General features: G+C 33.7%; 1 protein-coding gene across 5 annotated transcripts; it reads left to right on the forward strand.

The window, feature by feature from the left end:
* The first annotated feature begins 11,125 nt into the window (after nt 1–11,125).
* LOC108489411 (probable methyltransferase PMT3) lies at nt 11,126–16,157 on the forward strand. 5 transcript variants are annotated; one of them, XM_053020131.1, is made up of 9 exons: nt 11,158–11,375; nt 11,471–11,518; nt 12,576–13,014; nt 13,238–13,402; nt 13,517–13,699; nt 13,918–14,512; nt 14,831–14,943; nt 15,065–15,285; nt 15,500–16,157. In XM_053020131.1, exons 3-9 carry the CDS (start codon nt 12,754–12,756, stop codon nt 15,807–15,809), a joined length of 1,848 nt encoding a protein of 615 aa, XP_052876091.1. In that variant the 5' UTR covers nt 11,158–11,375; nt 11,471–11,518; nt 12,576–12,753; the 3' UTR covers nt 15,810–16,157. The 5 variants fall into 5 exon arrangements, with proteins under 5 accessions (XP_017649437.1, XP_052876091.1, XP_017649438.1 ...); XM_017793948.2 differs by having other exon boundaries at nt 11,126–11,518; XM_017793949.2 differs by lacking the exon at nt 11,471–11,518 and having other exon boundaries at nt 11,159–11,375.
* The last annotated feature ends 1,248 nt before the right edge of the window (nt 16,158–17,405 follow it).

Raw genomic sequence — 17,405 nt, forward strand, 5'->3', positions numbered from 1 at the left:
CAATTGAAAACTCATTTGACGGAAGCTCGATATTAGTGCGGCCGAATCGGCAAAGAGTTTGTCATCTATAGTGACGCCTCCCTACTTGGGTTAGGTTGCGTATTGATGCATGCGTCGAGACAATTAAAGCCACATGAGAAAAATTATCTGACCCATGATCTCGAGTTGGCTGCCATCGTATTCGCCTTAAAGATATGGCGACATTACTTATTTGGTGAGAAGTGCCATGTGTATTCGGATCACAAAAGTCTCAAATATTTGATGACTCAAAGAGACTTAAATCTGCGACAAAGGCGTTGGCTCGAGTTGTTAAAAGATTATGAGCTTGTCATTGATTATCACCGGGAAAAGCTAATGTGGTTGCGGACGCCTTAAGCGAAAATCTTTGTTTGCTTTCTGACGATGAATGTACACTTGTCTATTCTACCCGACAATGTGTTAGTAGCGAATTAAAGGCCAAACCATCATTGATTCGTCAAATTCGTGAAGCTCAAAAAGTCGATGATAAGTTGGTTGCAAGGCGAATTTGAATGTGTTCGAAGGTGGAATCGAGTTTCAAGTTGATGATGACGATTGTTTGAGGTTCGAAATCGTTTGTGTATTCTAAGAAATTCGAACTTATTTCGATAATTCGAACGAAGCCCATTGTAGCCGAATGGCAATCCACCCGAGAAGTACGAAGATGTACAACGATTTGAAATGTCGGTTTTGGTGGCATGGTATGAAGCGAGACATCTCAGACTTTGTTTCGAGATGTTTAATATGTCAACAAGTGAAAGCGGAACATCAAGTGCCTTTAGGATTACTTGACCGATTACGATACCGAGTGGAAATGGGATCGAGTCACAATGGACTTTGTGTCCGGACTGCCATTGTCAGCAAGTAAAAAGGATGCGATTTGGGTTGTTGTTGATAGACTGACTAAGTCGGCTCACTTTATCCCCGTACGTATGGACTCTTCATTGGATAAACTTGCTGAATTGTATGTTTCTCAAATTGTGAGATTACACGGGGTACCTATTTCTATTGTATCGGATAGAGATCCGAGATTCACCTCGTGATTTTGGAAGAAATTGCAAGAAGCCTTGGGCACCAAGTTGCATTTTAGCACCGCTTTTCACCCCCAAACCGATGGTCAATCCGAGCAGATAATTCAGATACTTGAGGATATGTTGAGATGTTGCATCCTCGAGTTTAGTGGTTCATGGGAACGGTATTTACCTTTGATTGAATTCGCTTACAACAATAGTTTTCAATCAAGTATTAAAATGGCGCCTTACGAGGCCTTGTGCGAGCGTAAATGCCGTACACCATTGTTTTGGACCGAGCTCGATGAAAGTAAAATTTTGGAGTGGATTTGATTAAAGATCTTTGCAGAAAGTAAAAGTAATCCGTGAAAGTCGAAGATAGCCTCCGATCGTCGAAGAAGTCGACGCGGATCTCAAACGAAAAGACATTGAGTATCGGTGGGAGATAAAGTGTTTCTTAAAGTTTCGCCTTGGAAAAAGATACTCGATTTGACCGTAAAGGCAAATTGAGTCCGAGGTTCATCGGGCCATATGAGATATCCGAACGAGTCGGTCCGATTCGTATCGCTTGATTTTGCCTCTGAACTTGAAAAGATTCACGGCGTCTTTCATGTTTCAATGCTTGACGCTATAGATCGATCCATCGCACGTAATTAGTCCATCGAGGTTGAAATTCAAGCCGATATGAGTTATGAAGAAGAACCGATTCAGTATCCTAGCACGTGAAGTGAAAGAGTTGCGAAACAAGAGGGTTCCGCTAGTGAAAGTGTTATGGCTCAAACACGGGATAGAAGAAGCTACTTGGGAACCCGAGAACTCTATGAAAGAGCGATACCCAAACCTATTTACGGTAAGATTTTCGGGACAAAAATTTCTTAAGTGGGGAGAGTTGTGACACTTTAAACGACCCTAGTCGGAATGTGGTTTTGGGACCACAAAACCGAGGCATAAAAATAATTTAATATTTATTTTATTGCCTATAATATGTGTTAACTCATGTGTGACATTTTGATGTTTTAATTTAGAGTTATAAATGTGAATTTCACTAGAAAGGACCTAGTAGAAAACTTTGAAAGTATGATGGGAAATGTGTGATGACTAATTTAAAGCATGCATGCAAAACAATGGACTTGCATGTCAAATTTCCCCCTAATAGCTAGTGGCCGCCATAACAAGGAAATATGGGCAAGACATGTCATGAAACATGTTTTGTAAGTGCATTATGTAAGGAGAAATAAAATAAGATGCATGGGTAATAAAAAAATAAAAAAAAAATTGTGTGTGAAGGCTCTCCCCCTCCCCATTGCCGTGAGTAGAGGAAAAGAGAAGAAAAAAATTGTTGTTCATCTTTTTTTCATTTTCTTTGAGCTGAAATTCTAAGGAAGAAGGAAGGGGTTCTTGCTTCATGCTTGGTTTGGAGGGGGATTAGGAGGAAGTTTGGCCATACTTATATCAAGATTAAGGTATGTTTGAGGTTGTGCCATGGGATTCATGCATGTTTTTAGTTGCTAGCATGATGTTTTTATTAGCCCATGGTTCAAATCTTTGCTATGTCATGGAATGATATTCGGCCAAAGTGGATGTGGTGTTAATGCCATTGCATGCTAAATATCAAGCTTGATAATGATACATGTGATGGGGGATTGAGGACTCTTAGATTTTCTTTTAGCATTTTTGAATGAGATACTAAGTTCTTTGTTTAACCATGACCAAATTGAAACGGTATGGTGTGGTGGTGTATTAGGCCATGGTATATCCATAAGTACGATTCATGCATGTTGCATGGTAAGTAAGATTTGAGCTTTGGATATGTGTTTATATTTGGATATAAGCAACTTGAGATTCGCCCTTGCACCTACATGAATATATGTTTGCACATGATGTATTGGTATGACATGTATACTATTTCAAGGTGTATATTTGCTTGTGATGATGTTTGGTTATGAAGGAAATGATAGATGTGTATTGAGTTACAATATGGAATCGTTAGTTAGTAAAATGTATGCTGTTTTTTTGTGTGGTATTAAGTGTATAATTGGCCTCAACATGGACATGCATATTCGCCACATGAGGGAAATGGTGTGCATGCATTCGGTTAGAGGCAAGCATATTGATGCCTATTCTTGGCTTAGAAAATCCGGCTAAGGAGAGTACTAACTAATGTGTTGAGTTGATTCATGATTTCCGTACATATGTGACTTTAATGTCTAATGAAAATATGTGGGCTAAGTACCTTGAATTCCTCTTCGATGCTCAAATGATAAAACCAATTTATTTGTTAAATTAAGCTCAAGAGCAAAGGGAGCTAAATCCGATAAGGGAAGGAAAAAGTCGTCGAATAGCCGTCGAAATCGTTCGACCACGTCCGAGGTAAGTTCTCGAGTAATGGAACTTAGATTATGATTTGATTAGGTCATGCTCTTTGTGTGTGGCTATTGAGCGAAATTGCAAATGTGATAAGTGACTTGTGTTTGAATTTTGCTAATGAGAATGAAATACGAATGTGTCATGATTTATTAATAATTGTGCTTGGCTATTTGAATGATGTCGGGCTAAGTCCGAAGGCTTTGTGTTAAGTGACCATATCCGGACTAAGATCCGAAGGCGTTTCGTGCGAGTTAATAAATCCGGGTTAAGCCGAAGGCATTTGTGCGAGTTACTAAACCGGGTTAAGTCCGAAGGCATTCGTATGCGAGTTACTATAACCGGGTTTGTCCGAAGGCATTTGAGCTAGTCGTTATATCCGGTTAAATTCAAGGTACGTGATTCGAGAACGAGCGTTCTTGCTGTAAAAATTTCAGTTAATACGCTTGAAAAATTCCAGCAATGAGGTATGTTCGTATGTGCTTGAAATTAGTTGATTCCTTGAATGATATTCGCTCGATCGAGTAATGAGCTTCGGTATTTGGCTAAGATGATCCCTTATGTATGAATATAGGGGTTGGAATGTGAAATAAGTATGACATTGAGAATTTGTGCATACGAAATTATCCGTTAGCTATATGATTGCTATGCTTTTGTTGTCTGGAATCCTTGCTCAAACTTACTAAGCATAAATTGCTTACTCCGTTTCTCTGTTTCTCTGTTTTATAGATTTTGCTCGTTAGCTATCGGATTCGGGATCATCAAGTCAAGTCATCCACACTATCAAAGCCCTTTTGGTATTCTTTTAGTTGAACTCGGATATGGCATGTATAGGACTACCCTTTGTTGTTTTTCAAATACGTTTTGTGATGTATGTGTGTACGACCATGCGAAAATGGCTCGTAAAAGTGGGGTATGGCATTAGACTATTTGTGTTTATGTATATATGTATGGTTTCATGATGTGAGCATGGACTGGAATGGAAGTGTTAGGCAAATGATCAGCCATTGGAATGGCTAAATATGAGTATATGTGGACCTATGTATGACAAAACTCTAGTTGGTCCATGGAAACCACGAAATAGGTAAAGTTTACCTTGAAAACAGATACGGACAGCAGCAGTGGTGAGCATTTGAAAAATCACTAAAATTTGTAGGAATGGAATTAAATAGTGAATAAATTATGTAAATGAACCTTGATGAATCTACTTTCATATGGAAGAAACGAAACGGTCATATGAGTTATATGTTAAGAGATATTAAAGTTCTCGTGAAACAGGGCCAGAACGGTTTCTGGATCCCCTGTTCCGACTTTGGAAATTCATTGTAAATTAACCAGAGATGATTAGAAGTCATGCCATATATGTATAGATTCCTCTTTGAGTCTAGTTTCTAAAGAAACAAACAGCATCAGTATTGAAGACCTGTACCGGAAGATATCCAATTCGTAATGCATAAAGGTCAGTGTAGTCGAACCTTGGAATAGGGGAGACTTTAACTAATAAACTGTACTAATTGGCTCGACCAAAAATTCTAGAAAAAAATATGTAGATGGACATATGAGTCTAGTTTCGGGGAAAAATTACGAAACTGATTTTCGAGTTTTGAAACTCAAGATATGATTTTTAAGGCGACAGTGATGCAGTAACCAGCTTGTCTGGAAATTTTTAAATGGACAGTGAAAATGATTAAGTTAAGTTTGTGTGCACCTTGTGTTCGACTCCGGTAACGGACTCAGGTACGGGGTGTTACAGTCGGATTCTAAACCGAGGGTAAAAATTAAAAGTTATGGCTATTTCGAATTCAGAGACTAAATTAAATAAAATGTAAAACTTTAGAAGTATAAAAAAAATGAGATTTCATAGGTTCATTCATGTCATGACATATTATGAAAATGTTTGCTATTGATGCATTGTAAGAAATAATTGTATAGATCAAAAATTGGATCAAAATGGAGGTAATTAAAGAAAAGCTAAAATTGTCGATTAGTCCCTGAAGAATTAACTTGTGTCGTTTAGTCCCCGAAGAATCAACTTGTTTGGTGTTTTGATTAGGTAAGTTCATATGGTATTTATTTAGGGTGTTAATTGGATCAAAACGGAGGTAACTGAAGAAAAGCTAAAATTGTCAATTAGTCCCTTAATAATCAACTTATGTCGATTAGTCCCTGAAGAATCAACTTGTTTGGTTTTTTGTTCAAGTAAGTTCATATGGTATTTATTTATTTAGATTGTTAATTGGATCAAAACGGAGGTAATTGAAGAAAAGCTAAAATTGTCAATTAGTCCCTGAAGAATCAACTTATGTCGATTAGTCCCTGAAGAATCAACTTGTTTGGTGTTTTGATCAGGTAAGTTCATATGGTATTTATTTATTTAGGTTGTTATGTATTTGATTTGTGTAATGTGTTTGATTGTGGATTAATTGATTGTGAATTGGTTCTAAAGGATAGAATTAGACTAAATTGAAAAAAAATGTGTAAAAGATGCCCGTGTGAACTTAGTAAAGACTAGTATACAATTGAAATGCTACTAAGATCTTGTGCACGCTTGTATGGATTTATTACAAATGTTATCGAGGTCTAGCATTTGTTGCGGATTCTCAAATATATGTGATACAGGTTTAGCTCAGACGAGTAACGTGACATATATATTTTTAGCTCAAATGAGCAACTAGTGTGGTGTAGATACTTGTCTATCTGAGTCTGTTTACTAGGGTTCATCGAGTGAAACAGATTATATGAAATTTAGAAATTGAAAGGGAGTGAAATGAACTCGACATACAAATGGCAAGTTAATGAATGAATTGAACATGAAAATTTGATTAAAGTAATACTTTTAATATGATTTTGATTGTATAATTCTTTGATTGAATAAGTTTGAGATTAGTTATATGATTTGACATGTTAAATGCATGTGCTATCATATGGTTTTGAATGTAAGCCTATGCTCACAACATTGGTGTCTTGTTTGACATGTCTAGCCAAAAATGTTGCCAAGCTATTATAATTTAAAATTTTTAGGTAAGAATAAGGTAAGTTTAGTACTAAACATATGAACTTACTAAGAATTCCATATGTTTACCTTGTTTGTTTTCCATTTTTTTCCTTGTAGATTGATACCTTGCGGAACACGTCATGCCAGATCGTCTCGAAGCTCAGACTATCATCGAATTGGTAGTTATTTGATCATTTTGAGTCTAGGGTTGTGGAATGTATATATAAATGTCTTGGTGAATGAAAAGTTTGGGATGATTATGGCAAATGTTGATTTTTGAATGTTAAGTATGGTATATGAACTAGTAATGTATAGTTAAGCAATATTTGATGTCTTTAGAAATGAGGATCATGCATCTTTGGAACTTGGCATATTAAAGATAGTGAAATGAGGAAATTAGAACGGCTAAAATGATGCCTAGTTGAAAAGGTATGTTTGATTGACATGCTTGATATATGTATTAGTGAATGGTAGATGTCTATAAGCTATTAATGTATAAAATGAACATAAGCGTATGAAGTTAAGGTGAAATGACATGTTTCAATATGGTATGACATAGGTAAAGATAGGTATTTGAATGATTTGGTTGGTATGACCTAATTACATTGAAATGTTTAGGTTTAATTGATGTATAAGCAGTGAATGTCTTGATAATAAGTTAAAGTTGGATGTTTGAACTTGTTTGGCATGTTTTGGTATGTTTTGAATCAAATGGAAGTGATAATTGAGTGTGAATATTGAAATATTTGGTTGGAAACTTTGGCATAGGTACTAAACTGTGCATTTTTTTCTAAAAACAGAAGCCTCATCTCAACGACCAACCTCCCTTGTTGCTGTGTCGACCGACAGTGAGTGACGTCATGACGTTAAATGGCATGAGTTCAAGATGTAACTTCCTATTTTGGAAATGTCATGATGTGAAAAGATGGAGTCACGACATCAGTCGTGAAATTTTAAAACTTTTCAATTTGGTCCTAATTCGTGCTTGAGTTGACAAAAAAGCTTTTGTAAGCTTGATTAAGACTCAAAATTGATTGTTTAACATAAATTGAATGTGATTAATGCTTAATTACATGTATGAATGATTATATACTACGTGTTTGACTGTAGTTGCTCCGGTAACGAATGTGGCACTCCATAACTTTAACTCGATGATCGGACCAAATGAGGAGTGCGACAACGAAAGAGAGATGACGTCACGATATTGATCTTGAATTTTTAAAAATTTGCAATTTGGTTAAGTGAGGAGTGTGATATCCAACGAAAGAGAGATGACGTCATGATATTGATCCTGAATTTTTAAAACTTTGCAATTTGGTCAAATGAGGGGTGCGTCATCCAACCAGAGAGAGATGATGTCACGATTTGATCCTGAATTTTTAGAACTTTTCAATTTGGTCATAATTCGTGCTTGAGTTGACAAAAGAGCTTCCGTAAGCTCGATTAAGACTCAGAATTGATTGTTTAACATGAATTGAATGTGATTAACACTTCATTGTATGTGTGAATTATTATATACTGCATATTTGACTATAATTGCTCCGAAAACGAATGTGGCACTCCATAATTTAGACCCAGAGATCAAGGTCAAGTGAGGGGTGTTATAGTACCCATCCACGATACAACTCCTAATGGTATCCATCCACGATACAACTCTGAAAGGTACCTATCCATGGTACGACTCCTAACGGTACCATCCACAACATGACTCCTAATAGTAGCCATCCACAATAAAACTCCTAATGGTTCCCCTCCATGGTACAACTCCTAGTTGTATCCGTCTACGACACGACTCCTAAAGGTACCTATCTATGGTATGACCCATAATGGTATCCATCCATGGCATGGTTCGTATAGGTACCCATCCACGGTATGACTCCTAAAGGTATGCATCTACGGTACAACTCCTAATGGCACCCATCCATTACACAACTCTTAAAGGTATCATCCATGGTATGGCTCCTAATGGTACCCCTCCATGGTACGACTCCTATGGTACTCATCCACGATACAACTCTTAAAGGTATCTTTCTACGGTATAACTCTTACTAGTATCCTTCATGGTATAACTCCTAATGGTTCCCATCCACGGTACTACTCCTAATGGTACCCATCACAGCACAACTCCTAAAGGTACCTTTCTACTGAGGGTTCATTTATTGGATGGTAGCTTACCTTGTTACATCTGCATAATCCTGAATGGTTGGTATTGCCTTCGAGGCAAGCTTAATTTTGAATAGTTGCTTTACCTTCAGCATTAGCACAATTTAAATACTTATGAACGGTTGCGATGCCTACGATGCTGACATAATTCCAAATACTTGCAATTCAACATAGTTTTTGTAAAAAGAAATGCAAGTAGATTTTTGTCTCACACAAGGTCACTTTATAATATTCCTTTCGACTAGGGGGCAATGGTTATCATGATGTGGGTCCCACCAAGGATCACTATATATAGTCAACTCTCTCTATAACAGCCACCTATTATAACAATATTTCGCTATAACAATTAAGTTTCTAGAAGAATCGATTTTAATGTTTTATTTTAACTCTTTATAATAGTTTTCATTTATAACAACAACATTTATAGTTATGAAGTACATACCTTATTAAATTAATTATCAATAACAACGTATAATCTAAATTTTTAAGTAAAATTATAGTTATTTCATATAAGCAAGCCTATTAATTATTGTTTATTAAATGAAAATGATCTTAATTAAAATATTACATCAATAAAATGATTATATTTCACATGAAATTTATTAACTATATTTTATTAAATGAAAATAATCTTCAATAAGTTAAAGTAAAGATATCAATTCTACTATGAATTTGGAACATCATAAGCGTATAAATTGATTACTTGAATTTAGTAGCTCATGATAAATTAATTAATTTAATTTGATAACTTATGTTGATTAATTGAACTTGTTAGATTTATGAACTTTATAATTACTCATGTGAAAAATGTAAAATAAAATATGCATAAAACATTAATATATGCATACATCTTTTAATTTTGTTAATTTGATTATCACTTTCTTTTTTGAATATAATTCTCACTTTCTTTATTTGATGAAAATTCACGAACCATTATCTATCTATAACATCATGCTATTATAAGTGTACTATAGTCACCTCTCTATAATAGACAAAATCTGGATAGACAAATAGAGCTGTTATGAAGAAGGTTGATTGTATATATAATTTTTAGGATTAAGGTAACGGGGCTTCTTTTTTGGGGTTCTTCCTCTTTTCCACTCTTTTTCCACTCTTTAGCCATCATACCCATTTCTTAACTTACTCTTCAGCCATGAGATCTCTCCATTGCTCCTCTCTCTCATCTCCTCCTCTTATAACTCTTCGCCTTATAAGGTGAATTGTTCTAAATTCCCTACCACATTTTCCTCCTTTCCTCATTTCTTATTGATTTCTTGTAGCAACAAATTAGATAATGATTAAAATACCATTGTTTTACAAATTAAATTATATTACTTTAGATGTTATAGAAAAATAGAAAAACACAAAATTTTTAATTAAAACCTTATAATTTTAAACATTTTTATTTTACCATTTTAAAGTCTCATTTATTATTATATCAATTTTTATAATTTTATTTCTTACATAATTCTTGACTCTATGCATTTTAATATTTTAGAATTTCTGATTAGTTTTATTATTAGAAAAACAAACATTTTTAGAAACTCAAATAAAATAATTTTTATTGCAAATAATAATATCATTTTATTTACTTTTGATTTTCTTTTAATTTTTTTTTGGGTTTTAGAGTTTCTCATATTTGATAGTTAATATGAGTTTTGAGTTTAGATTAAAATCTATATAAGGCTTTATTTGATAAGTCATAAAAAATTTAAATAAGATGAAAATTTATATAAACAAATCATAGAATTTTTAATGAAAAAGGTTGAAAATAATAAATAAATAGAGAGCTACTTATCTAATTTGGAATTTTTAAAATTTTTTATACTTTTAACATTAACCTTTAAACATTTTACCTTTAAAAGTTTGAAATTATTATTTAACAAACAATTTAAATTTAGTACTTAATTTTAAGTAATATATCAAACAAATTTTATAATTTAAATTCAATACTTAAATTTTTACATCTTAATCTTTCGGTAACACATAATTTTATGATGACACGTGGATATAGATCTTTTTTTTTGCATTATAAATAAATGGTTAACTTTTTTTTGGTCTTTCTACTATGTTTAAATTTGAGTTTTAATCCTTATACTTTAATTCCTAATATAATTTGGTTTTATATTTTTATAATCTTATTAATTAGTTTAAATAACTAATATATTAACTTTTAAATTAAAATGGTACATGGTTATATATAATTAAAAGTGAACTTTTAAATTTAAAAATATAAGGATTAAATTTTGAAAATAAAATAGAGGCTAAATACTCTCAAATGTACGAAGTGCATAGAGACTTAAACCCATCGTTATTTGAACTGGACCAAAACCGGCCAAAAGAGTCATCAGACTAATCGATTAAATCATGCTAAGAAAAGGGTTGAATTAATTTTAAATTTTTTAATAATTTATTTAATAAATTGTATCAATATAATTGTTTTTGACTAAATTCTAAAAATTTTATTTAGAGTATTAGAAATTTTTACAATAAATAGTTATAGTTTTAAATTCTGAAGTTAAATAAACTCAAATAACTTAATTAGAAAACATGAAAGAGACCAAAATTTACTTCTGATTTTTATGATTTCCAAACACGACAGCCGACACTAACATTAATCAATTTAAAAAGAAATTTGCATTTCGTACAAATCATAGATCCAAACATAGATCCTTTGAACACCAACCTTGGAACGTAACACTGTTTCTCTCTCTTTTATCTCCCGGGCTGTAGTTCATACATACACTACCTCTCTAAAAATAGCCCCTCCTCTCTGAAAATAGCATTAGGGAAAAGAAAAAAAAAATACAACTAGATTCTTCGAGGTCTAAATTCCCTCTCCCCATTTTTTTCTCCCTTTTTCTTTTTTTGTTTTTGGTTCTTTCATTTAGGGAGATAACTTATAGTATCTTTTTCTTAGATCTCAACTCCACTTTCTTGCTCCCTTCGTTTTATTGATTGAAACCCAGTAAGGCTTTGATCCTTTTAAGCTTGTTTTCTTTGTGAGCATTGATGGGTTTTCACTGAAATTTTGTTTTCGTTTCTTTTATGGAGATCTGACTTATATGTTCTGCTTGTTTTTGTGGTAGTTTTAATGGGTCAATCTTGATTTCTTATCTTTACTATCAAATGTTACTGTTTTTGTTTTCTTTGGAATCAAAGTTTGATTCTTGATGGTTTAATTTGGTTTAGTTTTTTTTTTTCTTAATGCTAAAGTTTGGATTTGAGTTGAGTTTTTGAATCAGATCTGTTGCTCTATTTCATTAGAGTTACTAAGTAGCTGTCGTTTTCATGATTCCAATTGTTTCAATTCAGTGAAAAAAAAAGGCATTGGTTTCATGCTTTTAGTATCTTTTCATGGATCAATCTTTTTCATTGCTTGGTTGTCAATCAACTGGTTACAAGTGTCGGCAGTTAGCATCTTTTAGCATACTCGTTTCCTTTTGTTTTATGTAATATAAGTTTTTATCCTAGATTTTGACTATTAATATGGATCTGAGTTGTTAAACAAGTTTCGTACTTGCTTTTGAACTTTATTGTTGAACCTTCTGCAAGACCATGTTATGAGTTAAAGGTTATAGATTGATGCTGTTTCACCGGAACAGTTAAGTGCCTTAGTGTCATTAGACAAAAGGGGTTGACATGTTGAGTGTTTCATTTATATTATTAAATTCACCATTTTGAGCTGGACAGATTTGAAGATAGTATAGGTTGAGGCTTTTGGGGCTTCTTAGTTGTTTAATAAGTGGGTTCACTTGCTATTTTTGGTGTTATATTTAATTTTCTAGTTCAATGTTCAATTCAGCTTGCTTTGTTCATTGGTGGCTGGCTTTGCTCTTACTCTCTTTCATCATCTTTTATCGATTAATTGATTATTTGAAGTAATAGTAATATGATCTTTTAAACTTGAGTTTCAGTTTTTTTATTCTAAAAGTATCTTAGAAGAAGTAACTTAAGCAACTTGTGTGTTTAACTCACATGCTGAAAAGAGTTACCTGATTGTTTCTTTACTTGTCTGTTTACAGGTTTGATAAGTTTTCTTCAGTGTTAGTCATTCTACTGAATAAACTAATGCTAGCAACAAAAGAGTTCTATTTTGGATATAAAGTTTGACGTGAGATCGACTAGGATAAGGAGATCTGTTTTGTGACGATATAGAGCACAAGTGGAAACTGTTGTGAAGAATCGTATTCCTAAGGAAGGATGAGGGGAAGACCTGATGGAGGCCAAAAGAAGCGATTAATCGCCTCTCTCTGTGCTGTGGCGATCTTTCTTGGTTTTCTTTATGTATATTATGGATCGTCAAGCCGTGGTGCTGCAGATCTAGGATATGGCAGCAAATCTTTGAGAAAACTTGGATCATCTTACTTGGGTGGAGATGATGACACTGATGGGAAGCAATATGAATCTTCAACAAAATTCGGACAGGATGAAGGAGAAGACATCGTACCAAAAACTTTCCCTGTAAGTTTCTTTTTATGCTGACTCATTTCTAGGCACCTTTGCACCCCTCAGGTCTCCGTCCTTTTGTCCTTTTCCTTTGCAGTTAGTTTTATAGTTAGTAACTTACTGTTCAGCTTGTAATTAGTTTTATAGTTAGTACCTTACTGTTCAGCTTGTAATTCCCTGTAGTTCTTCCCTTGGTTAGTTGCCTTGTCTTATAATATCTCTGCTTATGACTTTAAAGGTTTGTGACGATCGTCATTCAGAATTGATTCCCTGCTTAGACAGACATTTAATATACCAAATGAGATTAAAGCTGGACTTGTCTGTGATGGAGCACTACGAGCGTCACTGCCCTCCTCCTGAAAGGAGATACAATTGCTTGATTCCTCCTCCTCCAGGATACAAGGTACTGATTCTCATAAGCTGACAATCAGATTATTTTGCTGTATATTGTTAAACCAATGGTAATAATCATATTTATCATATATTTACGGTCTTTTTAATTCATGTGAAATTACAGGTCCCAATTAAGTGGCCTCAAAGCAGAGATGAAGTATGGAAGGCAAATATTCCCCATACACACCTTGCACATGAGAAGTCTGACCAGAACTGGATGGTTGTACAAGGTGAAAAGATAGTATTTCCAGGGGGAGGAACCCATTTTCACTATGGAGCTGACAAGTATATTGCTTCAATTGCAAATGTAAGACCACCATTGCCTACTGATTTCGGCTCAAAAGAAACTATATTGATACATGAGCAATAATCTTGATCATCTACTAAAGAATGGTCATATGTGTTTGTCTACCTGAGTTTTCTTCTTGTATCATCATTCCTTTCACTGTTCACAGTTGATTCTTCAAATATTTGAACTTCTCATATGGTAGAAGCAGTAACTCCTCTATGATTCTGAATTTGCAGATGCTCAACTTTTCACACAACAATTTAAATAATGAAGGAAGAATACGAACAGTTCTTGATGTTGGTTGCGGTGTCGCAAGTTTTGGAGCATATCTTCTTTCTTCTGATATTATAGCAATGTCATTAGCACCCAATGATGTGCATCAAAACCAAATCCAATTTGCCCTGGAAAGAGGAATTCCTGCATATCTTGGTGTTCTAGGGACCAAAAGGCTCCCTTACCCGAGCAGATCATTTGAACTTGCTCACTGTTCTCGCTGTAGGATTGATTGGCTTCAAAGGGATGGGATTCTTCTTCTTGAGCTAGACCGGTTACTTAGACCTGGAGGCTATTTTGCCTATTCATCTCCAGAAGCTTATGCACAAGACGAAGAAGATCTTCGGATATGGAGAGAGATGAGTGCCCTTGTGGGCCGTATGTGTTGGAGAATAGCTGCAAAGAGGAACCAAACTGTCATTTGGCAAAAACCTTTAACAAATGATTGTTATATGGAAAGAGAACCTGGTACAAATCCCCCAGTCTGCCGCTCTGATGATGATCCAGATGCAGTTTGGGGTGTACCAATGGAAGCTTGTATCACTCCTTACTCTGACCGTGAGTATATTTATTTTTCAAAGTTGCTAATATTAAAATTTTTTCCCCACCTTGATTTTAAAGATTTTGTGGTATTCTGCTTTCATTTTTGAATTGTTTCTCTTCTGCCTGAGTTATATTATATCTGGTGCATTCACTCAGCTCATTTATTCTTTTTGAAGCTTTGTTAGTTATAGAATCTGTAATTGTTGCTTACTGTGATTCCAAGCCGTGCTATATTTTTCAACCAAAAATTACAAAGATTCTTTTAGTTGATTTCTTTAAAAGGTTGGACCTTTGAATTTTATGTTAACTAAAGCTTCTCTTTGTTTCTATCAGATGACCAAAAGGCCAAGGGGAGTGGATTGGCTCCGTGGCCAGCCAGATTGACATCTCCTCCTCCTAGACTTGCTGATTTTGGTTATTCGAATGAAATGTTTGAAAAAGACACGGTAATTAAGGCAGCATTATTTCATCTACGCCTTTTGTTTGTGAAAATTTTCTTGTGCTTGAATTGTGATTTATGCAGCAATAACAGATATAGTTGCTAATATAGCCTTTGCAATTTTGTAGGAAACTTGGCGTCATCGAGTTGAGAGCTATTGGAATCTCTTGAGTCCAAAGATTGAGGATGACACTTTGAGAAATTTGATGGACATGAAAGCAAACTTGGGATCATTTGCAGCTGCTCTTAAAAGCAAGAATGTTTGGGTGATGAATGTTGTCCCGGAGGATGGACCAAACACACTTAAGGTGATATATGACAGAGGCCTGATCGGCACTACTCATAACTGGTATGCACAAATTAACTTAGAAATCTGCACATAGTTTTTACACTTTGCTTTCTCTATTTGGTTTTTTAATTTCCAGTTTTCGCAAACTATACAACCACTATTCTCTTTAGCATGAGGTAGAAAGGAACAATTCTGGTGAAAGGGAAACCTTAACAACACACGCCTATTGGCTTTCTCCCCATATTTTGTATTGATTGGACCAATTGTTTGGCAGGTGTGAAGCCTTTTCCACATACCCTCGAACCTACGATTTACTTCATGCTTGGACTGTCTTTTCTGATATTGAGAAGAAAGGCTGCAGTGCCGAGGATTTGTTACTCGAGATGGATCGTATTCTCCGTCCAAGTGGATTCGTTATCATCCGGGACAAACAACCAGTGATAGATTTCGTAAAGAAATATTTATCAGCTTTGCATTGGGAAGCAGTAGCAACAGCTGATTCAGATAATGAAGGGGATGACATTGTTTTTATCATCCAAAAGAAATTGTGGCTGACAAGTGAAAGCCTCAGGAATTCTGAATAGAGTATTTCAACCCTCACAGTTTCCCCCTTTCTTATTTCATCTACAGCTCCAAAGAGATTAAGAAGGCCAGGCATTATTAAAATGCAGTAAACAGTTTCATTTTGTAGCATTAAACAAATGGTTCACATTATTTTTTTGTTTACCTTTTTTTTTTCTTTTTCTTTTTAATGAATTACTTGACAAGCCGTAAACTGGTCATTGTGATCTATAGGCTATTATTCAATTTTTTTCTCTATTTTGGTGTTGTTCAAAGCTACTTTAGCTGATGGCTAATAACCATATACACATAATTTGTAATGCTGAACGGCATAATCATTCTGGGTTTTAACTACTAAGTTCTTCCATAAACGAATATTCTTCTTATCCAGTCTCTTGGTTTTTCATTAAATGTTTTTATGTTGTTGTGGGTCAGGCTACTTTCTAACAGTTCGGGCTATTGCCGGCAGGTTTATGAATCATCCATGAGAGATAATGGAAATAGTTTGGATTTTGGACACAATATTATTGAGAGAAATAATCATGAATTTTGATAAATATACATTAGATGTTCTTGTACAATGAGTCAGGTTACATTTTTCCTGCATTTTGTCCTCTCTAAAAATGAAAAAATTAATTTTTATATATTAGATCAAAGAGTAAATTAATTTATTTCCTTAAAAATTTTATCCATTTCTAATATAAAAAATTGATATAACTTATAGAATAACCAAATAGTGACATGTGACATTTCATGTTTACCTCGTGTTAACGTACAAGAATAAGTTTTTGTACAGTAAAAGTGAATGAAAATTTTAACAAAATGATCAACTTACTCTTTGATCTGATATACAAAGAATAATTTGTCTATTTTTTTTAATAGAGAGGACAAAATACAATCTAACTTTTACTACAAAATTCTTCATAATAAATTTATCCATGAATCCCACTCATCAATATTAAAATATACATTCAAAAATTTTTTTTAAAAAATTGAAAGGATAGTTTGGGGTCACAAAAAGTCAACCGAATACTTCAAATGTGGTGCTTGACGAAAATCTTTCAGTAGCTGCATACCAGAAGATGCTTGTATGAATGTTAATTGAATTAAGTTATTTAAATATTCGAATCAATTCACATAAGTAATTCAAGTTTCAAGTTTGAATCGATTTGAATTTTATAATTCAATAATTCGAATAACAGATTGGTAAATACTCCTTTGATCCCTATCAAGTTTGAAAGTGAGTAAATTGGTCTCTCAACAAAAATACAAAAAAATTTGAAATAAATTTTAAAAATTCAATATATTTATAAAAATCAAAATATTTATAAAATTTCAAAATTTATATTTTTTAAAAAATTAAAATTTTTATAGAATAATAATGTTAAAACCTAAATAAATAAATTAATTAACTAAGTTTATCATACTAAAATAATTTTTTCTTCTTTTTCTTTGAAAAGTTTTTAAATATATATACTTTCAAATTTATGTGCTCTAATATAAAATTAGTTATATTGTAACAAGATTTTAATCTAACATGTTTAATTTTTAATTTAACTTAACAATTTCACTTGATTCGACTCAACTCGAATTTCATTTCACTTGACTCGATTAAAAAA

Source organism: Gossypium arboreum, chromosome 10 (genome assembly GCF_025698485.1).
Source record: "Gossypium arboreum isolate Shixiya-1 chromosome 10, ASM2569848v2, whole genome shotgun sequence".
NCBI lineage: Eukaryota > Viridiplantae > Streptophyta > Magnoliopsida > Malvales > Malvaceae > Gossypium > Gossypium arboreum.

What these genes read in the sequence shown, in the direction of transcription:
- LOC108489411 (XM_017793948.2), top strand. Translation starts at nt 12,754, where the DNA reads ATGAGGGGAAGACCTGATGGAGGCCAAAAGAAGCGATTAATCGCCTCT. An exon ending in TATCACTCCTTACTCTGACC is followed by an intron (nt 14,513 to 14,830) that starts GTGAGTATATTT and finishes TGTTTCTATCAG; the next exon opens with ATGACCAAAAGGCCAAGGGG. An exon ending in AAATGTTTGAAAAAGACACG is followed by an intron (nt 14,944 to 15,064) that starts GTAATTAAGGCA and finishes GCAATTTTGTAG; the next exon opens with GAAACTTGGCGTCATCGAGT.